We start from the raw sequence: 24036 nt of genomic DNA on the forward strand, positions 1-24036 counted from the left end.
TCTTGTCTTGTCTTGCCTTGCAGCCTCTCTCATTCCACATACACTCAGGCCATAACAGAGGTCTCACTGTTCCCAGGACATCTTTCCATGACCATTCAAATCTATGCTGTCCTTCTGCCTAGACTGTTTTGTCCCTTCTCCACTGACAGACCCTCGAGTCTGGTGTCACATCTCTGCTTGTCATCGCCGTTGAGTCCCTATCTCTTTCTGAACTATAAGCTCCCCACTGTGTTAAAAAGATCCAAACTATCTTTCCAATCAACGTTTTGTTGTTTCCTTTCCCTGGACAGCAGCTAAAAAACACCATCTCACACCTAACATTCCCTGCTTTTAAGATTCCTTTCTCTTGAAATGTCCTACTTTTGAGTTTCTTTATATCCAAATGTGTCTCATCCACTGATGCTCAGGTCAACTGCACCCTCTTCCATGAACTTTCTTTGATCACCCCATTTCTAAGGTTATTCCTCTCTTCTCAAGATTCTCTAAACACTTTTTCTAAACTCTAAGGGCACTTAACACTTCCCAGTCAGTAATTTAATTATTTGTGGGAATGTTTTATTAGCTCCACACATTTTTAGGATCCTGGAAGGCTAGCTTTTTGCCTGGCATCTTTCAGTGATTCTCCCTGCCCCAAACACCTACCTTAGAGCCTTTTGGATAGAAGGTACCTGCTAAACATACCTGTGAAACAAATGCTACTAATTGAAAAGTCTAATTGGTTGTTTTAATCTAGTGACAAATAGTTTATATGACACTGATGAAAAGGTATACACAGTGATTAATTTTGTACTGGGTGAAAAATAACAATGGTATTTTGTCTGCTTATAAGATATAATCTGATCATGGTTAACACTTAAGAAGACTTTGAAACAAATTCCAATGCTTTATTTTCATTGTGTCCGTTTTGAAAGTTTCACTTGCTCAGCACAAAGATTTTGAGTTTTTTAAGTGACACGGTGGGAAGCCAACCAATATTTGTCAAAAAGGTACATCGACTCATACAATGACGGTAATATCAAGAGAACTATGTCTGTTATTTCCTGATTTTCCACAAAATGTGTTATCAAATAGAATAGGCATTTAAAATCTCGCATGGGCTCCAAAACCCTGTTCTTTAAATATTACATTTATATTAAAAGGCACAGTTTTGGGATGAGATATTGCATCCTATCACTATTAACACACTCATGGGACATGTTTATAAATAAGGAATGTAATAATGATGGACAGAGGAGCCTGGCGGACCACAGGTCCATGGGACTGCAGAGTCAGACATGACTTTGCGACTGAATTGCAACAGCAATGACAACGATTGTCAGTAAATCAATATGAAACCCCAAACATCCAGTAATATGTGAATCAAATACACTGAGCTGCAATCAACACAGAGTACGGAATAAAACATCTCTACTTTTATATCCATATCTGATAGGATATAAATTATTAACATAGGAATCTTTAGGGATATCCCTCCCTCTCTCTGCCCACCAATGAGAATGCTATCATTTGTGGTCCAATTTTCCCTTCTCCACCATCCTAATACCCAGCCTCAGCTGATCCTTGCCTGTTCCTAGTATCAGAGACTGGACTGAAAGGAGGGATAATGGGGAGAAGGTCTTTGCTAGAATGGTTAATCAGATCCATACAATAAAGAGCTGAGAAAGGAGGAGTTTAATGGAAGAGACAGTAAAAGCTGTGTGAAAAATGGCTAGGGAGGGGATATTCTGTGGCAGTGGATGATGCTTTGGAGAGTTACTTGTGGAGGGAAGAAAAGGGAATATAAGTCCTTCTGGGTGGAGATATGAATTGGATCCCTTTCAACATCCTTCAGGAAAAATAGGTAAGAAAAGAACAGAGTTTCTTTTCAGTGGGTTTTCTTTTTTGCCTGTGATTTTATGCTACATTTTGTGAAGTGTGAGATAACTCTGGGTGTGAACCGCAAGTGACATGGATTCATTAGGGTTACAGATTAATATTTATAGGATACACACTGTTCTTTCAATATTTCTAGAATTTGAGAGTAGAATACTTTAAGACATTTTCATAATAAAAGAAGCTTAGATAGATTATGCCATAAAAGACAACATTCATATGTATTTTTTTCCCGAGATAAGACCTAGGTCTTTAAAGAAACCACAGATATTTAGGAGATTTCTTCAGGTTTGGTCTCACATTCCTTGTCTGCCTTCACTCTCTTCTCTTTAGTAAGGCATTTCAGGCAAACACTTTGATAAGCTCTAGCTTACACAAAGGCAATATTTTTGTTTATTTTTTGTTTTTTTTTGAGATTTTTTGAGATATTATTGACATATAACATATGTTAGCTTAAGACGTATGATGTGATGATTTGATATACATATATACTACAAAATGATTACCAAAATAAGGCTAGCTGGCCCTTTCACCCCCTTATATAATTTTAGGGGTGATAACTTTAAAGATCTACTCTCTTAAGACAATATTTAGACTTCATGGATACACATATGAGAATGTTACTAGACATTCAGAAAATCACAAAGGAAGTGTGAGCATTTTTCTTAAATGTGTTGTTTGTGACTAAGTATTTCTATTTTGCTTCAGCTCTCAGCCAATAATATCCCAAATATGAACGAGGATGGATATGAACCAGCAGGGAGATAAGATTTATGTTTTGTTTAGGAGGCATGCACACAATCTTTAAAATTCTGCTTTTTACTGCTGCCAAAGACCTCTCCCTCACATCATGCCCTCGTCCCTAACCACAATGAACGCTCTCTGATCTGCCCTTTTCTTCCCACAAGTTTCCCCATGCCACAGGTACACGATGTTGAGGATCGTAAGGGCTTGGTATCTGTGTTCATCTACTGGAAAAAAAAAAAAATGAGGAGGAGGATACTGCGCAGGGAAGGAGTTTCTGGAGAGCCCTTGAAAGAGATTTCTAAAGAGCCACATGGACATAAAGAAAAGTATTTGAGGAAGGACTAGGAAACAGAGAAAAAAAGGAAAGAGTGCAGTAGATGTTCCAATGATGGGTTGATTGGAGTCTGGAAGTATGTTTTTATAAAAGGATATAAGTATTGATTTCCAAGTATTACACACCGATGGCAGTGAGACTGGAGGATACAAGCATGTCTGTTCTGCCTTCCGACAGCCCAGTGAGAGAGCAAGGAGCATCTCCGTTTTGCTAATGAAGAATAAGAACCAAAGGGGCCAGTTTCTGCAAAGGGATACAAATGGATGACATCACTGATACTGTGACTTTGAGTTCTGTGTTTGGTTTCCTTGGTTTTTCTCCCCTACAGCTCTTTCATCCATAGAAGGGTCACCTTGGAGAAGCAGAGATACCCTAATGGGGTTGATGAGCCTAGCTTCTAGGTTCTGAAGTATGAGCAAGAATGGAAGGCCTCCAGGAAAGATACCTGGACATCACAGGGCCCAGAAAGAGGGTGTGAAGAGAACAGAATGCTTGATTCCAGGTCAAACCTGCTGCCCTGGCTCTTTGCACCCTCTTGTTCCCTGTCACCTTCAGCCTGGTAAACACAGCAGCTCCAAGGGCTCTAAGGGGTCCAGGGAAAAGTACCCTGGCACAGGTAAGCGGAGAGTGATACAAACTGGTGAGATTCCATTTCAGAATCCAGCCAAGAGCACACCAGACAGAACTGTGCTCCATGAAGACAGAACTTTTGATCATTGTTAAATTCCTTGACCCAGGCTGCTCCCAGCTCACTTTCCTTGACTCACTGTGATCAATGGGTGGAAGAATAAAGTTGAGGGTCCATGTGTAAAGTATAAAAAGACATGTCCCATTGTCATCAGTCATCATATGGGAGGTGTCACGGGAAGGGAGAAAGATAGTGAGTCTGAATTCCTATCCAGGTCACATTTCAATTTGGGGCCTCATTTTCCCCATTTGTACATAGGTACATTTGAAGGGTATGTAGCTTTTTTTTTTTAATTAAAGTATAGCTGATTTACAATGTTGTGTTAGTTTCAGGTAAACAGAGAAGTGATTCAGTTATACAAATATTAATGCACATATATACATATATATGTGTGTATATATGGTATCCAGCTTTGATATTCTAAGGTGCCATGAAGAGCCCATGTGGCTTGTGAGTCAGTGATGTATCAAATCCAAAAGGAGGGAGGGCAATGGACAATCAGACCAGGACCATCACCCAGGAGTGAGATCTTTGCTGTGTGATGCACATCAAGTGGCTGGCAATGTACCATGTGGAAGAAAAATGATACATACGCTAGGCTTATTGAATGAATATACATACATGTATCTCTTTGAACATAAAACTATATATATGCATTTATGTTTACTCCTCTTGAGGTGGAAAATTTAAAATTAGTGTTGTGATGTCAAAAATGATGAAAATGAGGATATTCATTTGGAGTGAATCCTTCCTCTTGTCGCAGAGAGCAATCTCTAACTTCAAAACCCAGTAATCAAACATTTCTTCAAATCAAAGGTTTTCCCAAGACACTGTGGTTTTAACAAAAATAAGCAAGCAAGGGTATAATGTTGAAGGACAGCAAAGTTCAGTTGCTCAGTCGTGTCCAACTCTCTGCGACCACATGGACTGCAGCACGCCAGGCTTCCCTGTCCACTACCAACTTCCAGAGCTTACTTAAACTCATGTCCATCGAGTTGGTGATGCCATCTAGCAAAAGCCGAAGCCGATTTCTCATATTGATTTTGCTTCAGTCTTTTTGGTCAAGAAGGGCACTTTACAGCTTGAGAAGTGTCAGAAAGAATACTGCTAAGAGGTAACTGAAACCCAGGTGAGTAGAGAAGATTGGAAGATAATAAAACTCCCAGGGATACAAATGCTCACAGTGCTTTGGGCCCTGCACTCCAATTCCCACATCAATGAATTGGTCCCAAGGATTTTACATATCAGGAAAGGCACTGGAGGCAAAAACACCAAGTTTTAATTTTCAAAACTGAGAAGGAAGGAATTCCATAAACTATATATAAACAGTTGGACATCATGGCTGGCTAAATTCTAGAGTCAATTTTGAAAGAGCAGAAGCTGGGCTCTGCTTAATCTCAATTTTTTTTCCTTCAAGTCTCTAGACAGAAAATGACAGAGGTGAAACATATTGGGTCATCATAAAGTCCCTATTGTCCTTATGTGGACAAGACAGAAACATGTGCCATGAGTGTTAGGACAACAGGCAGAACTTGTCACTGGTTGAAGGGCCATGCCCCATAGTTACCGGGTGAGAATTCCCCAGGGCCAGAGGATCCCTAACGGTGAGCCGTAGGCTTCTGATTTTGTATCAAACTGTACAACAATTTTATCAGTAAAATGATGATAAATCATGCCAGTTTTCTTTTCAGATCTGAGATGATACTAAACCGAGAGGAAAAATGAGGGTGTTGAGAGCCACAACCTGACAACATAGAGAGTTTTCTTCTTTCAAAATGGTTAAACCCTTTATTCAAACGAAACCTGATGCAGAAATACGATATGGAAGCACAAGGCCGGGGAAGCTGCTGTGCTTGAAACGGGACAGAACACCAAGTCCGCTCACCTCAACGCCCTGCCACCTTCCGGAGACTCCTCGGTGACCCCAGGGGCCCCGACACTCCTAAGGGACACTTTAACAGGAAGAAACTTAACAGTCATGTGGAATCTACCAAGGGCCGAGAGGCGCATAGCTCATCCTTATTTTTGCCTCCTAAGATTAGAAGGAAAGGAATTTGTAGGTTCTTCTGCATTTGAGAAGGCGAAGCAGTACATGCACAGTTGTGGGGAGCAGACTGCTCGCTGCCGCTGAAATAACTGTGGAGCAGTGACTCCACCAGACAGAGGGAAGGAGGCCCGGGAGCGGCGCACATCGCTCACTTCGGAGGCTGTACCTGAGCCTGAAGCTGAAAGGCCGTGCAGGCCGCCGAGGCAGTCACATGGCCGTGGCCTCTACGGGGGGACCGTGCGGCCCGGAGTGCGCTGGGCAGCCCCGAGTCTTGCTCTTCAGAGACCAAGCGGGGTGTGTTCCCAGGGGACAGGCACGGCCAAGGGGATCCAAGAATCCTACCATCTCAGGACCAGATGGACCAACTGCGGCTGTGGGCATTAAGGAGATGGAAAGTGAAGGCCTGGGAAAGACAGGATGTGACAGCCGTTTTCAAACATTTAAATGGAAATCAGAACTTAGGTTTGTTCTGAAGGGCTCCAGAGAGCAGGATAAGGATACATAAAAATAGGTAAAAGACGAAAGCAGCAGACTAATGAGAGCTCCATCTGAGGATGAACTTTCCCAGCTGTCAGAGCCAATTACAGACAGAATGGCCATCTCTGGGGAGACCCAGGTCATGATGTGTGCCTGTGGTCTGATTGGCAGGGCTCTGTCCCCAGGCTTCCATGTTTGAATAAGGAATTGGAACAGAAGCCTCCTGATTCTGCAAAGCAAAGGTTCTAAATAAATTCCCATTTATACAGAAGCCCAAACCTCCCAAACTCCAGACAACCAGAATATTTGTCATAATACTGAGTAACGACCAGAGACATTTATTAAAATGGCCCTAAGATTGTGCAAATTTTCAAAAGGACGCTCCTAAAGCAAGATGGATGATATCTAAAAGAAAGAATTCCAGGGGCGACTGCCATTCATTTGTATGCTATCCATGCTCTGTGTAGTCACTGTTAGCCATAACTGATCATTAATCTGGATGCTCTATTTCAAAAACAGCCAGGACAAAGCAGTTAACCACATCAAATGCAATTCCTTTCAAGCCTCTGCATCTGTATATTTCCACAGTAGATACATTTATGCATATTGGTTCTTAACTGATAAAAGTACATATAAACTTATTTTTTAGAAGACTGAGCACATAATACTTTTTCAAAAAGGCATTTGCTATTGGATTCATTATGTTTTCACAGTGTCTTCCAAGAGGAAGGATGATAGCTTGTGATAGTATGTGTATTCCTATGCACACAGAACAGCAATCCCAGTAACATATCATTCTTGAAGTTTACATTCCTTGACTGCCAATACTGCTCAAATCCTTTTCATATCTCTCAGTCCCCACCCACTGGCCCTACCGCCTTCATGAACTGATCTATTAGTTAGGTCATATTGCATGTCCTGTGAGTCGCAGAAATGTGGAGAGGAGCTAGAAAGCTGTTTACCCACCACTACTGGGAATTACCAACACTCTAATAACAAGCAGGGAGGTGTGTGCCTTTTTGAAGAGTTGTTATCCCAAGTTGATCTCAGAAGTGCATCTTGGAGCATTTAAAAGAATCTGCAGCTTAAGTCACTGCCAATGGTCCCTTCGTAGTACGACTATAGCTACATGTTTTTTAACTATCCTCGGAGCCTAGCTTGAGTTTGACCAGATACCATTTACAGTACCCCGCCCCCCAACTCTAGAACCCTGTGAATGTTTGTAAAATAATATACTAAGATATTTATAGAGTCCCCAGGAGATACTTATATTTTGCCAATGTGCATGACAATTATGTCAATACTTGAGGAATTATTTTACTTTTATGTTAAAAGGAAGGCTTCTTTGCTTCATAAAATACTGTATAAAGAATTTCCTCTGACTTATCAGTTCATGATTGTCTTATAAAGGTATCCTTCCATGACTTCTTTTAAACATAAATTTACCTGGATTACATAAAGCGTAAATCTGATGCTCAAATTCCAGTTCACCTACATTTTCACAAACTCTACAGCATTGGCGGCTCATTTTCCCATCCAACCCCTGCCCTTATGCAACTGTGCACAGAGCAGAAAGGATTGGTAGTGATTTATTAAGCACGGCGTCCAGTTCTGATTTCTGGGACACATTCACATTGAACAGAGCAAAGCAGAGCTCTCCATATGCTTTACACTCACAAATGTATTACTTGCTACAATCCACAAGTGTGAGGAGTATTAGCAAGAAGCATACGTTCATTAAATTGCTCCTTTTATTTTCCAAGTATGCCACGGTAAGTAAGAAATAACTCCAGAAATGAGGAGACTTGAGAATCTATATGTTCACAGTGTACAAACAGCTCAGTTCCCAAAGCATTACAGCAACATTCTCACACACTTTGAAAATAGTTTCCCCCCAGCTTCCCGGCAGAGCTCATTTGATCTTGTAGAATGAGGACTGATATAAAGACCACAACACAAGACAGACTCCTCCGAAGCAGGAGGAAAAGCGCTCTATGATTTTCTCAATACTCCTTCCCCTTGGCCCTCAGAGACCCCTCAGCGACCAGTGCCCGCCCTGCGTGGCCACTGTAAATTCTACATCTGAAGCTGCGCTGAGGAGGGGGTCCCCCCTCCATGTAAGAATATCTGGACACCCCTCGTTAATAGAGCTCAGAGGAATGCAAGCCCCACGGTCAGTCCTGGCATCAAAAGCAAACAGTTCCCCAGGACTTACCAGGTGTTCTGCTGGTTCTGTCCTGCTCAGGTGATGGTTCTGCTGTTCGTGAACAGACAATTGGCAGGTCGGGGAGCTGGGAGGAAATGTGATTTACTGCATCTGGTAGCAGAGAACAGGGAATACAATTAGGCACAGTGTTGAGAGGCCCAATGGATTCATTGCCGAGACAGCAGCTTGTCTGCCCTACATAATGGAGCACAGAGGTGGCCACTGCGAGAGGGGATCAGGGTGAACAAAGCCCAGCATTTGCCCGGTGACTGGTGTTCAGTAGAGTAGCTGAGGCAGGAGAGATCCCTGCCAGAGAGCTCAAGCCCCAGAACAGCTCTATGTATGAAAAGATTCAGCAGAAAGCTCTAGATTCTAAGAGCACAATGTGTCCAGGGGACAAAAAAAAAGAGGGAGCGAGATGGACTAGTGAGAGCCATTATCAACTTGACGTGGGTGCGTTCTCAGTCGCTCTGCTGTGTACAACTCTTTGCAGTCTCATGGACTGCAGCCTGCCAGGCTCCTCTGTCCGTGGGATCTCCCAGGAAAGAATACTGGAGTGGGTTGCCATTTCCCTCCCCACGGGATCTACCCGACCCAGAGATCAAACCCAGGACTCTCACACTGGTCTGAGCCACCAAAGAACGGGATTGGGCCAAGTATGGGACTTCAAACTAGAAACATGGAAGACATGTCTTAAACAGAATTGGAAAACGGATTTGGGAGTCTTTCCTTAAACTGGAAATATCACTTTATGTGTCTGATTCATTCCAAAGATTAACAGGCATTAAAAAAAATTTCAGAATTTATCCCATAATTTTAGTCCTTCTGTCTGGTGTTTCAGCTAGAAAATCCTGAGATTCCAAATAATAGCACCATGAGCTCAGCTGCAAGAAATGTGGCCGTGCGGAAAAGAGAGACTGACTCTGCTTGGGAAAATATCTTGAAAGTTCATTTGGGGAGATGGAGGCCATGGAAGTCAATAGGTGTGCCGAAGTATTAGAGGAGAGGGGGAAACCACTGGGATGAGACAAGGGAAGAATCTATGAATGCCCCAGAGAGCAGGGGGAAAATGAAGGAACATTCTAGAAAGCTGGGCTCTAGGTGATGTGATTCCTTCCATGTGCCACGGACACACCCCAAAACCTGGAATGTCGATCACTGGTCAATGACCACGTCTAACTGCTTACTGCATATTCCATTCAATAGCCCTCAAATCATCTCAAGCTCAACATGTCCAAAACGGAACTCTCATCTCCACTCATCTGCTGCTTCTCCCTACTGAGAAGAGCGTATCTGAGCTCACTGGCACCACAGTTCGCCCAGGATTCTGGGCGGTGCCCCTACCTCCCTCTCCTGGTATCCAGTCGGTCACCCAGCCTTCCCACATCCATCCGGTCCTCTGTATCCCCACTGATGCTGACTTAATTCCAGCAGGTTTCTGTTTTTTTCTTTTTTTTTAATTTCATGTAGGAAAGGGCTGTGAACAGACACCAAATTAGGATGAGTTGAGTTCTGTACCGACGAGGCCACTGCAGACTCACATGCAGGCGAATCACCAAGGATGTAGTGACACTGGACCACCGTGTTCTCAGGGCAAAAGGAACGGATGGGGTGGAGCTTCTCTAAGAGAATGGTTTTGTCTGTATCAACTCTTTGGGGAGACAGAACCGGAAGTCAGGAGTTGGCAGGCAGGCCCTGGGTTGCAGCGAAGCTCAGGTTACTGTTCCTCCCTGGGGCCTCATGTGTGCTGGAGTTGGGCACTGGGTCAGGCAGACATAGCTGAAGGCCCTTCACTGCAGGGGAGGAAGGTGGGCCTTTGAGATGATGCTGGGCTGGAAGATAGCAGGAAGCAGCCTATAGAGACCCTCTGAAATGACCTGAATTGGAGCCAGGGCCTCAGAGTATGGGCACATGTCTGAAGTTGCCCTTTATTCTCCACGTTGAACTGCTCTGCCAGTGATCCTTAAGTTAGCTTGCAGACTCTGTCACTCTGGAGAGGTGTGGGAAGGGTCAGGACCCAAAGCCACAGAAGGCAGGACCAAAGAGAGCAACAGCTGGGGTAAAGCAGGGCCTGAGCAGGAGACAGTGGTCCAGGGGAAGGAAGAGCAGCACCGTTTAGGAGATAAGAGAAGACCAGAGCAGATGTGCACAACTTCCGAGTTTCCCTGAGGATTTCCAGAAATCTGTGGAAGGGCAATCTCTGTAAGTCTGACTGCCTGCGTTCAAATGAGATGCATTTGAATCTCTCAAGCCATTAAGACGAGGTAAGACTTTGCAGACTGGTCACACGTGTCTGGTGCCTTCTATGCTACACATAGAATTTCTAGGACACTTCTGCATACTGAAAGTTTTAGCAGCAAGAAGTAGAAGCCACCTGCAGGCAGGGGATTCTGCACATGACTCCTACTGCTTACATTTCAGCCTCCCCCAGGAGGCAGCTCTCCGACGGAAGGGAGCAGGTGATGGAGGTACCTTTGCCCAGCGGTCGCTGGCTACAGGCGCATGGGCTACAGCTCTTATGGGGCTGGGGCTCCATGGTTTCTGTGCCTGATACGAGGTGGCAGGGCATGGGGCCCAAGGAAGAGGACAGGGCAGCTCCTCAATATATCATTAAGTAGTAATTCCTGAGGCTCTGCCAGCCCCGAGGGGTCTGATAGACCAACACAAGGAATAAGAAACAGGGCGCCCAAAGCTTCCTGGGGGAGAATTCCTTCACATGGCCTCAGTCAGTACACTGCCCTCTTCCTGACCAAGTCTGGGTGGTCTATTGTGCTTCTTCCTCCAACAGTCAGCTACAGAACAGAGGAGAAAGGTGAGCCCTTCCCCTTACCCAGCACTGCTAAAATCATCACCATATGAAGAACATAAATAGCCAAAGTTAGAAAGAAACAAAACTGATGAAAACTCTCCTAAAATCATGACTTCTGGGCAAGTGAAGACACACTATGTCCCAACAACTGGTATGAGGGTTTTGATGCGGGAAAGGTTCCAGGCTGCCCCAGGCTGGGATGGGGCGGAAATCTACAAAGTCTCAAACAGCAAGGATGAGACAGGCCCAGGACAGATGTTTTCATTTGCCAGTTCTGGCCAAGGGTTTCACACCAGCTCCCCAACAGGTAAAGAACAGAGGTAGTTCTAGGTATATACTATGTGAAATATATACTTACGCAAAAACACTGTGCCTATTTAGGGCAGTAAAAACAACCCACCCAATCAATTTTGACTCCACCATATAACAAGGATGTATGTGGGGTAGGGAGGAAGTGGTGGGGGGGATCATGAAGTACGTGACCAAGAAATTCTACTCAGGATTAAAATACATTGCTCTTGATTGCCAAGGCCACCATGTAATCAAAAACCATTGGTGATCCAGCAGTCTAATATCTTTATTTCCTCTGAAAAGCACAGGGGGACACACACAGGATACCTGAAGAGGGGTCATCATACAAGCACACACTAGCAGCCAACTCTGTGGCAACTCATCACTCTGGCGATGCTTTTGCTGACCCCTGCAGGGTCTTGTACAGTTTTATAATTTCAGCTGGACCTGGATTCTATAATCATCGTGTTTCAAAAGTTGGGTATCTGTCCTAAGGCATTATTATTCTACCGTCATTTTTTGTTAGGTCTTAGTACCAATTGGTTGAGTCTAAGAGGGTCTTGGTAACTTTGAAATCAAAGGAAGAGGAAACAATCAGACAGCTCAAAGTTCCTAAACTGGATGTGCTTCATGATGGGTTTTTACCCACAGAGTGACCTATAAACACTGACCACATTCTTGGTAGGATGTGTTCCCTCCTTCAAACTGCTCTCTTTGCTAACAGATGTGGTGTAATGGAAAGGTCTTCCCAGGCTTAGTTATAATCAGACATGGAAGTATCGCCATCCAGGGCAATAAGGAAGATCATGGAAACTTTTCCCTGGCCATTTCCTGGGACCCCTGAGACTTTTGCATCCTCTTAAGCCTGAGTTTCACTCATCCCGTAAAAAGCAATGGAGGATAAAATCACAAGGGCTGTTTTTCTCTGCAGGCTCCTTTCTAAGTCATGACTGTATTTCTTACCACCTCTATGAACAACTTAGGTGAAGTGGGAAGTACATGGAGCAGGAGGAAATGAGAGAAGTTCACGGTGAAAACAATAAAGAGAGAGTGCTGAGAGTTTATGACATGGCTTTGTGGATGCTTGTTAACAAGTCACATACTACATGGGTCTCCCCGGCCCACACAGCCTTCCCTGGGACACAGTATGCAGGTTCCATCCCTTCCCTAATTAGAGAAAGAAGCCTAAGAAAGGTCCTGGTTTGAGAAGGGAAGAGAAAAAAAGAAGTGAAAGAATAAGAGGTTGATGAGCATGCCTCCGGTATGTGGGTGTCTGTGGGTCCATGTCTGATGCTTACTGTGTTACTGCTAATCACATGCATGACCTCAGGGGAGCCCCAGCATGAGGGAACTCCACTATCTTTCCCATGCTGCCACCCCCAACTCCCAAAAACAGTCAAGGCCACCTCCTCAGCCTATACTCCACCTCCAAAACACAGAACAAGTGTCCTGACTTGGCTATTCCCTAGAGAAAGTTGTAGAACTATCATAGGTCCTCTTCCTGGAGTTGCTGTGGGCTCGACCTGGACTTGTCTCCGAGCATATGCACTGGGATCATGAATTTGATACCTTCCCAAAGATCACCCAAGGGGCCAAAATTCAGATCCCCTGCCTTTCATTTGTTGGGTAGTGGGAACCCGAACAAACCACCAGTTTTTGTTTGTTTGTTTTCTGAAGTTAGAATTATCCTTACTGCAAGGATCTTTGCTAGACATTATAAGAAAAATGCCTTATCCATCTCTGCATTTTAAAATTGTTAACCATACATTTCCAAAAGACATTGGGAAAACACTGATGCCATTGCTTATTCTACCTCCCGCATCATCTTCCTGGTTTAGAGGCTGTAAGAGAGCAGAAAATATCTGTTCCTTCTGACAAGATCTGGCATTTTAGGACAGGTTGAGCTAAGGGTCAGAGTGAAAAGTGGAAATCAAGTGGTTTTCATGAGTTTGCAGCTAAAGTTAGAGGAGCAAGGTGAAAGCTGAGAGGCACACAACCTCAAATTCATCCCAAGGCCCCAGTGAAGGACAGCAGGGAAGCAGGGGGCAGAGAAGGGGAGAGAGAGCAGAGGAAGGCCCATCTTGCCAGGATGGGGTCAGAAAGCCAGGAACCTGCTCCTAACCTTCTTGTGCCCCCAGTCAACCATGCCCCACAGGGAGAGAAGTTCTGTAAAGCCCTGGTTCCCAGGGAGGCTGGAGAAACTGCGGTTTTCTGATTCAAAGTAAAACCAGAGGCCTTAGGAAGGTTTTTTAAACATCAGATGATGGGCTCCTGATGTGTACTGTTACCTGGAGACCTAACCACCAGTTCCAGTGGGCTCAACCCTGCCAGGGAACTGGTCCTGAGGCTGGTGCTCTGGGCTGAGTGTATTTCAAGAGAGATCCAAGCAGTGAACCTTGGAGACCAAACGGGAAGAAGAGGAGCTGGGCCAGCAGTCTAAAACTAGGAAGAGTTGATCAAGAAGTAGTCCTTGAAGTGGGGAGCATGGGGAGATGGGGGCATGGCCCTCCTGAGCATTCGCAAACAGCGCTCCCCTTCTTTCTGATGCCCCTCCAGACCAAAGCAGCATATCTCCCAGGGAGCCTGTGTTAATGAGACCCACTAAGCTGACAGATGAGAACTTTCAGGTACAGATAGGGAGAGAGCGCTCACACTTACCTCCATCCGCGCCGGAGAAGCTCTGTGGAGACAAAAGCAGGGCAGGGAGTCACTATACACGTGGGGAGATGACCCTTCACTCATTCAGCCCGTCTTTCTCCCGCAGAACTTGACCGTGGTGGGCAAACCCCATGCTCTCTTTCCTTCTGGGAAATTTGTTTGGGATCCCGAAATTTAAGGGAAAGGTTTACCCTTTGCACTTTATTTACCCCAAATTTCTCCCAGTAGACATTTATTTCAGTTATCCAGCAAATACTCTTGGTTGTGCTGGAGAAGCGATAACAGAAAATCCCTTCCTGTAATGAATGTGTTTAGATTGCTTTCCTATCATTGCTGGGTACCTGAGGAAACAGGAGTTGTAAAATAGAGGGGAGGGTGGTCCTGAGTTATTCAGAACCTGCTGGCATTATGGATTCTCTCTTTGCTACACAGAACCATGTGTTTTCATAGACAGGCATACCTCGTTTCATTGTGCCTCAATATTGCTTTTTTTTTTTTTTTTTAAACAAATGGAAGGTGTCTGACAATCCCCAGTTAGGCCAATCTGTCAGCACCATTGTTCCAACAGTATTATTTTTAATTAAGATATGTACATTGTTTTTTAGACATAAGGCTATTGCATACTAAATGGACTAACAATATAGTATAAACATAACTTTTATATGCAGTGGGAAACCAAAAAATTCATGTGACTCACTCCATTGCAATATTCACTTAATCTCAGCGGTTTGGAACCAAACTCGCCATATCTCTGAGGCATGCCTGTGCGGTAAAATTTCATGTTTCACTGACACTTTCTTTTTTGGGATTCATGCCCATTTGATACGGTTTTGCTCCTGGCCTTTTTATAAAAGAAAGACTTAAAGCCACGGGGAGTCTGTTTAATCTGCTTCATAAGAATTGGTTTTTAGACCAATCCGCCACTCGCAGCTTCAGAGACGGCTCTGGTTCTCATGCATCTAGCCCTCACTGCAGGGTGTGTGGTCCTGGCTTCTCATCCACACCAACTGGCCTTTTCTCCAATTGGCACTGTCATGGTGTGCCCGCTTCCCCAGGGGTATAACTGAGAGAAATGACGTTAGTTTCCTTCACCTTCTGAAAGTCCTTGAAGGATTTTTCTGTCTCTTTTAGCTTCTCTAGGATGATTTGCTCTTTGGCAGATATTTGGGACTCTTCACTTTCCAGGGCTTGTATTTCCTGCTCCAGCCTGGAAAACACACAAACGGAAGACAGGTTACTTTATCTTCTGGCCAGAGAGCAGCTTCTTCCTGTCGGGTGCCTCCCTGGTGGTCTCCGTTTGACATGATGGCGTGGTACCCAGCCAGGCTTTGCCTTACAGAGCAGCCCATGTTGCCGCCTTTGCCTGAGCAGACACTGGTCAAAGGGAAACCACGCAGATTGGGGCCACCCAGTCACTGCCACCACTTTCCAGTACACTTTGTGCCTTCCTTTCAACCCTCTTCTCCTCTGCATTCTTAATTTGGAGGTAGATATTTTTCATAGCATGGCTTCCCAGGTGGCTCAGTGGTAAAGCATCTGCCTGCCAATGCAGGAGACCTGGATCCATTCCCTGGTTGGGGAAGATTCCCTGGAGAAGGAAACCGCAACCCACTCCAGTACGCTTGACTGGAAAATCACATGGACAGAGGAGCCTGGTGGGCTACAGTCCATGGGGTTGCAAAAGAGTTGGACATGACTCAGCGACTAAACAACAGCCACCATTTTTCATAGGTTAAGACATACTATCTGAAGGAAAATAGCTTCATGTTCTGCCATCTCGTACTAACTGTTCTGTCAGGTAGGCCAAAAGGTGAAGAGCTGGTCTCGCTCAAAGGTAATATGTTGCCACGACATGGCTGGTGGCTAGTGAACCTGCTGTCACCTTCCTCGGTGGCCTGACTTCTCCTGCCAAGGAGAGAGGAGATGGAAGGGACTGATACAACTGCCCCTGCTCTTCTGGAAGTTTCCTCAGTTTTTACAAAACCTCTATATTTTCTGAAAAGGAGACTTCAGCACAGCCTGGAGACTCCGGGAATATTCCAGAAGGGCAGCTACACTGAAGTTGTGAGGGAGGCCTTGTCAGCTCTATGCTTTCAATGAAATGATTGTAATAACCATGTAACTTTTCTTGAGCACAATCTGTGCCAAGAGCTAAGCTAAGAATTCACGTGGATTGTTGTAGTTAAGCTTCCTTATGACCCTATGAGCAGGGAATTCCCATTTTACAGACGAACTCATTAAGGCAAGGCAGGGCTAGGGAACTAGTTTACTGGTACAGAGTGTTGAAGCTAGGGTTTAAGCCAGAAGTATAACTCGAGACCCTGCTCCTCACCGTTGTGCCAAACTCTGGTCACACGGTTCGTCACTAGAGTACTTCACATATGCCCTGCCTTTAAACACACTGCGTATGTTGAATAAATAGGGCGGTACTGTAATGTACCAGTGTTTTGGGGTTATGAAGGGATGGGCGTTCCCCTACCTACAGGACTCCATACTATGATGCTTCCAAATCATTTAGTCTGAATTTATTCATTCATTCACTCAGCTCTGCTTTTGCTCTCTTCGTCCTCTGTCATGTTGGAAGTTTTGCTGCAGAACGTGCCTGCCTATGTTTGTCCTTTTCCTCCGCCTTTCCTCTTCTACCTTCTAATCTGCTGCAGGGAACCGGCTAACCAGGTCTGTTAAACTGAGACCTAACCTAAAGCGTTCAGAGTGAGATCTTCTGAAGAGTAAGGGAAAGAATCTGCCTGCAATGCAGGAGACACGGTTCGATCCCTGGGTTGGGAAGATCCCCTGGAGAAGGAAATGGCAACCCATTCCAGTATTCTTGCTGGGAAACCCCATGGACGGAGGAGCCTGGTGGGCTACAGTCCACGGGGTGGCAAAGAGTCAGACACGACTGAGTGACTGAACATGAAGACAAATGCTATAACTGTACTCCCTCCAGATGAACAGAGCTTCAGATATACTGACCGCTTCCCTCACAGTACAAGTGGCAGTTCTTTTCATGACTAAGACAGCCCTACAGTATCTAGCCTCCTAGTGCCTATAAGAGCCTCTGCTCTTAACAACGTGCTCATTTCACTTTATGCTTCGGTTAAACAGAGCTACTCCTTATGTGCCCATCTGTGACCACTGATTTGCCCTTCTCCAGAAAATCCATCTCCAAACCCTAGCCACTATTGAAATCTTAGCTCAGATACCACCCACCTCATGAGGCTTTCATACATTCACCATCAGGAAATAACAATATCAGTGGTCTTATCAAGTCCACTATATGTTAGAGCATTGGTTTTCAACCAAGGTGCTTCTGTCCCTTAGGGCATAGTTGGAGATGTCTGGAGATAGTATGGTTGTCCATTACTCAAGCAGAGAGGAGTTGGTCCTACTGGCATTTAGGGGGTAGCAGTTTATAAACACACTACCAAGTACAGAACACCCCCCACAATAAAGAATGACTTGCCCCCCTAAAACCAACAGGGCCAAGGTTTAGTAACTCTAAACCCTGCATCAGAGTATACATAAATTATTAATTTCCATTAATAGAGTATAAATTCACCATGGGAAAGGCACGAACAGTCAATACAAGTATGTTGAATGAATGATAAAAGATGAATCAAGTTGCAAAAAGTCATATAGCTCAGCCAAGAGGAGATCTTCAGATTTCTGAGAACAGGGTGAATTCTTCAGCAAGCTTTGACTTGAGAGGCTGTGTGTGGGCTGAGAGGCAAACAACCTAGAGGAGAGGGCCAAGCAGCATCGCTAGATAAACAGAGATATAAAGCTTTGCTGTTCCAAATGTTTATTACATCTTTTATTGATATATACATCTGTGTCAATTACTTTGGGAGGAATCAAGAAAAGGAACAGGAGCATGGAATAGGGACAACTCAAGTGACCTAAAATGGAACCAGTTCAATGGGTAGGGGAGCTCCGAATAGAGGTTTCCTAGAGATTGGCCAGGTGAGTTTTTAGCAGATTTCATTTGAATCTCAAAAAAACTGAATACCTCAGCAGATGTCTAGAATGTGGGTTGACTCCATTATTCTCAAATTCCCTCCCTTCCCCCTGCACCTTCATGGGAAAAACATATATGTCCTCAACCACTGATATTGGTCTTGGCCACATGATTTGCTTTGTCCTCACAGGAGGTGGGATATGCTTCCCTGCTCTTGATTTTGGGTGCAGCCATGTGACCTGCATCAGCCAATGGGATGTTAGCAGACATGATACAAGCAGAGGCTTGGAACATATCCACCCAACTGGGCTCGTCCTCTTGAGTTTCTTCTGGCACCAAAAGAACAGTTTCTCTGGGCAGCTGCTGTTCCTTCAGCCTGAGCCCCGGGAGGAACAGGTGGGGAGTAGACAGGAGCTCAACCCAGAGTCAGAAGCCATGGCCAGTCATACCTGCACCTTCAATTAGAGCCACTCAGCTAAGCCCAGCCCAGATCAGCAAACACCCAGTCTCCTCCTCACAGGAGAGTGAGCAGGAGCATACGACTTTTGTTTTGAAGCACTGAGTTTGAGAGTGGCTTGTCACAGAGCACTATTTTGGCCAATAGCTAACTGACACAGCTCAAATATGTATATGTTTTATATATACATATTATAAATATTATTACACCTCCTAATGATATATATTCCAAGAGTATGTATTCCATCCACATATAAATACTTGTGGGCTTCCCAGGTGGCACTAGTGGTAAAGAACCTGCTTGCCAATGCAGGTAGATGTAAGAGATAAGGGTTCAATCCCTGGATGGGGAAGATCCCCTGGAGAAGGTCATGGCAAACCCACTCCAGTATTTTTGCCTGAAGAATCCCATTGACAGAGGAGCCTGGTGGGCTACAGTCCATAGCGTCACAGAAAGTCAGACACAACTGAAGTGACATAGCATGCACACATGCACGCAAATATATGTGTGTGTGTGTGTGTGTGCATATATCCTAATAATACCTGAAGCTAAGAGATTAGAAGAACTATAAACTACCCTCTCCCCATTTCCCCAAGCCTCAGAGAAATCAAGAAGAGTACAGGGCACCCCTATACAAATTTTAACTTTGACAAAATAGGAAAATATCAGTGGTGGTTATCTTTGGGTAATGAGATACTGAGTGTTTTTAATTTTCTTCTTTTTAATTTTCAATATTTTTAATATAATTTAAAAACCAGATATTACATATCTAGGCAAAATAAAAACAATAAATCACATTTTAAAAATGCCACCTCTGGCCTAGCACTGAGAAGGCTGCCCTTCATGGGCTGTGGCACCAAAAAGGAGCTGAGGTCCAGTGGGGTGTTAAAATGAATACAACATCAACTGACACTCAGTTCTACCAACACTGATGGAGCTTATCTGGCTGGACTCAGAGTCAGGCACTACAAGGGATTCTGTCATAAAATTAGGTTAAAAATTTCTGACTTAAAACAAAAAGGTTGACTCTAAGTAACTCACTACTCCCAATGAAGCAGCCTCAGGTGATTAAGAATTCTCTGTGATGTGATGCCCAATGGCTGGCCTGATCATCTCCACTGCCCAGGCCCTATTGGTTTCAAGGCTCTTGGCCATACAGCTCAAGTGCTAAAGATTTGGGTCGTGATACTGCGTAACTGAGAAGGAACATGGGGCGGGAGGAGGGGGGATGGAAAAAAGTAACAAAACTAGGCTTTCAAGATAAGGACAATTGAGTTTAATCCAAAGGGAATGAACTCAAGAAATCTACAGTTTGTATATGTCTAAATGAGTCAGATCCAAATAGCAGATTTCTCCACAAATGCACGTGCGGGCACTGGAAAGCCCAGACTGCCATCTTTCCAAGGAAAGCCTGAGTCACAAGCCTGAGGAGCTTCCCAAGAAACCAAGATTCGTGGGGTTAATAAAAGTCATCCCATTTGGCTTAGAAATGCCACTGTTTTCCAGCTTCGTTGACCGAAATCTAATGCAGACTTCCCAGGAGGAACCAAGGAGATACTGCCCAGCTAAAAATAAAGAACAGGCAGGAAGTGTAATTTACACTCAAGGCTAACTGAGGCTCTTTAGGCTGAGACAGGTGTACTTAACAGCCTTTGACCAGCTTGCTTAGTTTCTCTGGAGGAAGAAGCAGACTGTAATAGACAGTAAAGACTGGTGATACACTGCAGCTGTGCACGTTCAATTTACTGGAGTTGAGGTTGTGATCCTGGCCAAGCGGTCTTATAAAATCTAACCTAACCCCAATAGACCTTTGTCACAAGACAATACAAAGGACCTATGGCGCTATGAAGTGCATCGATCATTCTCTCATTCAAAGTCTATTTATACATCCATCTATCCAACTTAATGCAAGCACCTACCTTCTAGCAGGCACTGCGCTGAACATCAGGGACAGAAAGCTTAATCAGCCATTGTGTCTGGTCGGGGGACCTCTTAGTAAAGTAATGAGAACAGTCAAGTAAATGCACAAATTGCAAAAGAGCCCACAAAGAGCTGAAGGAAAGAATAGCAATTTGGAAAATTGACAATTTGGAAAATTGTCAGTTCCGCCGGGGAATGTGGAGGAACTCCAAGTTGCCTGTCCCAGATCTAGTCTCCCCTTCTCCCATGCTAACTGAATCCTTATTTTATGGGGGATGGGTGGCAATGTACCCAGCTGAAAATTTACACATCCCAGCTTTCTTTGCATAGAAAGGTGGCCATAGGACAGTTTTGGCCAGTGAGCTGTATGTAGACATTCTGGGCAAGACTTCTGGGAAAGCTCCTTAAAACGGGGAGAGTTGATTTAAGTGGCACTTGACCTTTCCCTTCTTTCTGCCTAGTAGAGGGACCTGGTGCTAGAGGGATGTACTAGCTTCCAGTTGCTGCTGTAACAAATGACACAGACTTAGTAGCTTACAAAATATCAACTTACTATATTACATTTTTGCAGGTCGGAAGTTTGACAAGGATGTCACCAGGCTACAGTCACGGGGTGGCAGAGTTATGCTCCTTTCTGGATGCTTTGGGGAAGAGGTGCTTCCTTGCTTTTGCCAGCTCCCTGAGGCCACCCACAGTCCTTACCACATGGCCCCTTCCTCCACTATCAAAGTCAACAAGGCTGTTGTTCAGTCATCAAGTCCTGTCTAACTCTTTTGTGACCCTATGGACTGTAGCCCTCCAGGCTCCTCTGTCCATGAGATTCTCCAGGCAAGAATACTGGATCAGTTTCCATTTCCTTCTCCAGGGAATCTCCCTGACCCAGGGATGGAACCCACAGCTCCTGCATTGGCAGGCGGATTCTTTACCTCTGAGCCACCAGGGAAGCCCTAGGCAATGCTGTAGCTCTCTGACTATTCTTCCCCAGTCACATCTCCCTCTGACTCTCTTCTGCTTCCTCTTCCACTTTCAGAATCCTTACGGTTAGATTGGGCCAACTCAGATAATCCAGGGGAATCTCTCTATGTTAAAGTCAGATGTTTGGAGACCTTAATTTCATCTGTAACCTTAACTCCCCTTTGCCATGTAATCTAACATAATTACAGGTTCTAGGGGTTAGGATGTAGATATCTTTGGGGGTCCATTACTCTGCCTACCATAAAGAATATGATGCTATAGGTGGAGTTGTCACCTTGTGTCCATAGGAACAAGAGTCTGCTAAGGGTGCCTGAGTGTACAGAAAGAGAGAAATTGCCTGGGTGCTAGTTAGCATCCTGGAGTGACTACACCAGCTCTGGACAGTTCACTCCAGATTTTCTGCTATAAGTTTAAGCCACTGTTGTGATCACAGCTAAATGCAATTTCCTACAGATACAAAGTGGCGAGGAAAACTTGACTGAGTAAGTATTATGTTAGCTGGGCCTTGAAGGATGCCTTCATCAGGTGGAAAAGAGAAGAAAACAGGCCAGGCAGAGGCGATAACACAGGCTGAGGCCCAGAATATCATATGTCCCTCCCTCACCCAGGAGCATGTGGCCTTGCATGGCCTTTTCAGGGACTGCACACTCTATCCTCCAGAGGACATGGTTCACCAAGATGCCTCAGAGGTTCTCAGCATCCAGGTCCCTCACCCCCACTGCTCACTTTGTGCTCTCATTCTGCTGGGCCTTGGATGGCCCAGAAATACTTGGCCTTCCAGGCCCTGTGGGGACCCTTCCCTCCTTCCTTCCTTCATCTTCAGTGGGAGAAAACGAGGCTCAAAGAGAGATGAGAACAAAAGAGGGGGCCTGGGCCACTGATTCTCTAGCTCCTGCTTGCCACGATTCTCTGCAGTATCTCTGCCTGTTTAACTCACAGGAGCCAATCAGTGTTTCCTTTGCATGGGCATCTCTCAGTTGAATGCAAAAGGTGCAAACTAATACAGACTGGGTTTCCAACAGTCTAACCGTTTGGGGAAGACTTTGCCAATAAACTCAGATGTATTCCATCTTTTCTTTCTGCTGCTAAGTCGCTTCAGTCGTGTCCAACTCTGTGCGACCCCATAGACGGCAGCCCACCAGGCTCCTCCGTCCCTGGGATTCTCCAGGCAAGAACACTGGAGTGGGTTGTCATTTCCTTCTCCAATGCATGAAAGTGAAAAGTGAAAGTGAAGTTGCTCAGTCGTGTCCGACTCTTAGCGACCCCATGAACTGCAGCCCACCAGGCTCCTCCGCCCATGGGATTTTCCAGGCAAGAGTACTGGAGTGGGGTGCCATTGCCTTCTCCAGATGGTGAGAATAATTGTTACAAAACTAAGAATTCTAACACTGTTTTTGTTATGTATATATTATTTGTACGTAACAACAATAATAATGAGGAGCACTGTCGAGTGCTTACTATGTGCTAAGCACTGTTCTCCCTGTTTCAGATGCATTATGATACTTAATCTTCATATCCCATCAAACAAGAATTCTTTCTCTTTCTTTACGCAGATGAAGGACTGAGATACAGAATACTACCGACTGGTTCAGGGTCACAATCATAATGAGGCCAGGATTTGGACCCTGGTACTGGAGAACTAGTCCTAGAGAATCAGGACTCTTTGCCATTGCTTTCGGCTACCTCTCTAGGATCACTTTCTTCTTTTTCCTCACTTCCTCAAGGACTCACAGTGCAACACAATGGATTTTTCATGCTCATAGAACCACAGAAGATCACGCTGGAGGTAGAAGCCATTTAACCTAATTGATTTCCAGAAACACAAACCTCCTAAATTGTTCTCCACCCAGGATTTCGGCTTGAAATCCTCTGCACAAAAAGAACTTACCACCTCTCAAGGCAGCCCTTCCCTCTTTGGACAGTGCTGACCATCAGCAGTGGTCAGTGAAAGTTGACCAGCTTCCACTCATGGTCTGAGTTCCAACCCTTGGAAGTGCAGAGGTCAAGTTTAGCAAACACCATGACTTGTAGGGGCTCCACTTGGGAAATGGGAAAAGCAAAGGCAAATGGAACTTCCTATTCAGTGGGGAGCATGGATGATATGAATTGGGGCCCAGCCTCCTGGGTGACTCAGAGGGTAAAGAATCTGCCTGCAGTGCAGGAGACCTGGGTTCAATCCCTGAGTTGGGAAGATCCCCTGGAGAAGAGAATGGCAATCCACTCCAGTATTCTTGCCTGAAGGATTCCAGGGACAAAGGAGCCTGGTGGGCTACAGTCCATGGGGTTGCAAAGAGTCAGACACGACTGAGCAACCAACAGTTTCACTTTTTAGCGGGGTGGGGGGTGGTGGGAAGAGCAGAAGGGGAAAGGGTGGAGTGACCAAGAGGAAGGAGGACTTCTGGGGTTGCTCATAGAACCAACTCAGCACCAGCTAAAAGCTGAAGTGAGAGGAGCAGTAAACAAATGTTTCAGGGACTTCCCCGGTGGTCCAGTGGCTAAGATTCCACTCTCCCGATGCAGGGAGCCCAGGTTCAATCCCCGGTCAGGGGGCTAGATCCCACATGCCAGAATTTAGAGTTCGCGTGCCACAACTAAAA

At 44.9% G+C, this 24036-nt stretch overlaps 1 protein-coding gene across 9 annotated transcripts in view; it reads right to left on the reverse strand.

The window, feature by feature from the left end:
* PALM2AKAP2 (PALM2 and AKAP2 fusion) overlaps positions 1-24036 on the reverse strand; it is a 538506-nt gene that overhangs the window by 221251 nt on the left and 293219 nt on the right. For 7 of the 9 annotated variants that reach the window (XM_070459308.1, XM_070459307.1, XM_070459310.1 and 4 more), the window contains exons 5-7: positions 15222-15336; positions 14130-14151; positions 8381-8482 (exon numbers count right to left, since the gene is read on the reverse strand). In XM_070459308.1, coding sequence (XP_070315409.1) covers positions 8381-8482; positions 14130-14151; positions 15222-15336 — 239 coding nt within the window. The remainder of the gene's footprint in view (positions 1-8380; positions 8483-14129; positions 14152-15221; positions 15337-24036) is intronic. The other 2 variants (XM_070459317.1, XM_070459311.1) reach the window with 1 other exon arrangement.

Source organism: Odocoileus virginianus, chromosome 31 (genome assembly GCF_023699985.2).
Source record: "Odocoileus virginianus isolate 20LAN1187 ecotype Illinois chromosome 31, Ovbor_1.2, whole genome shotgun sequence".
Classification (NCBI taxonomy): Eukaryota; Metazoa; Chordata; class Mammalia; order Artiodactyla; family Cervidae; genus Odocoileus; species Odocoileus virginianus.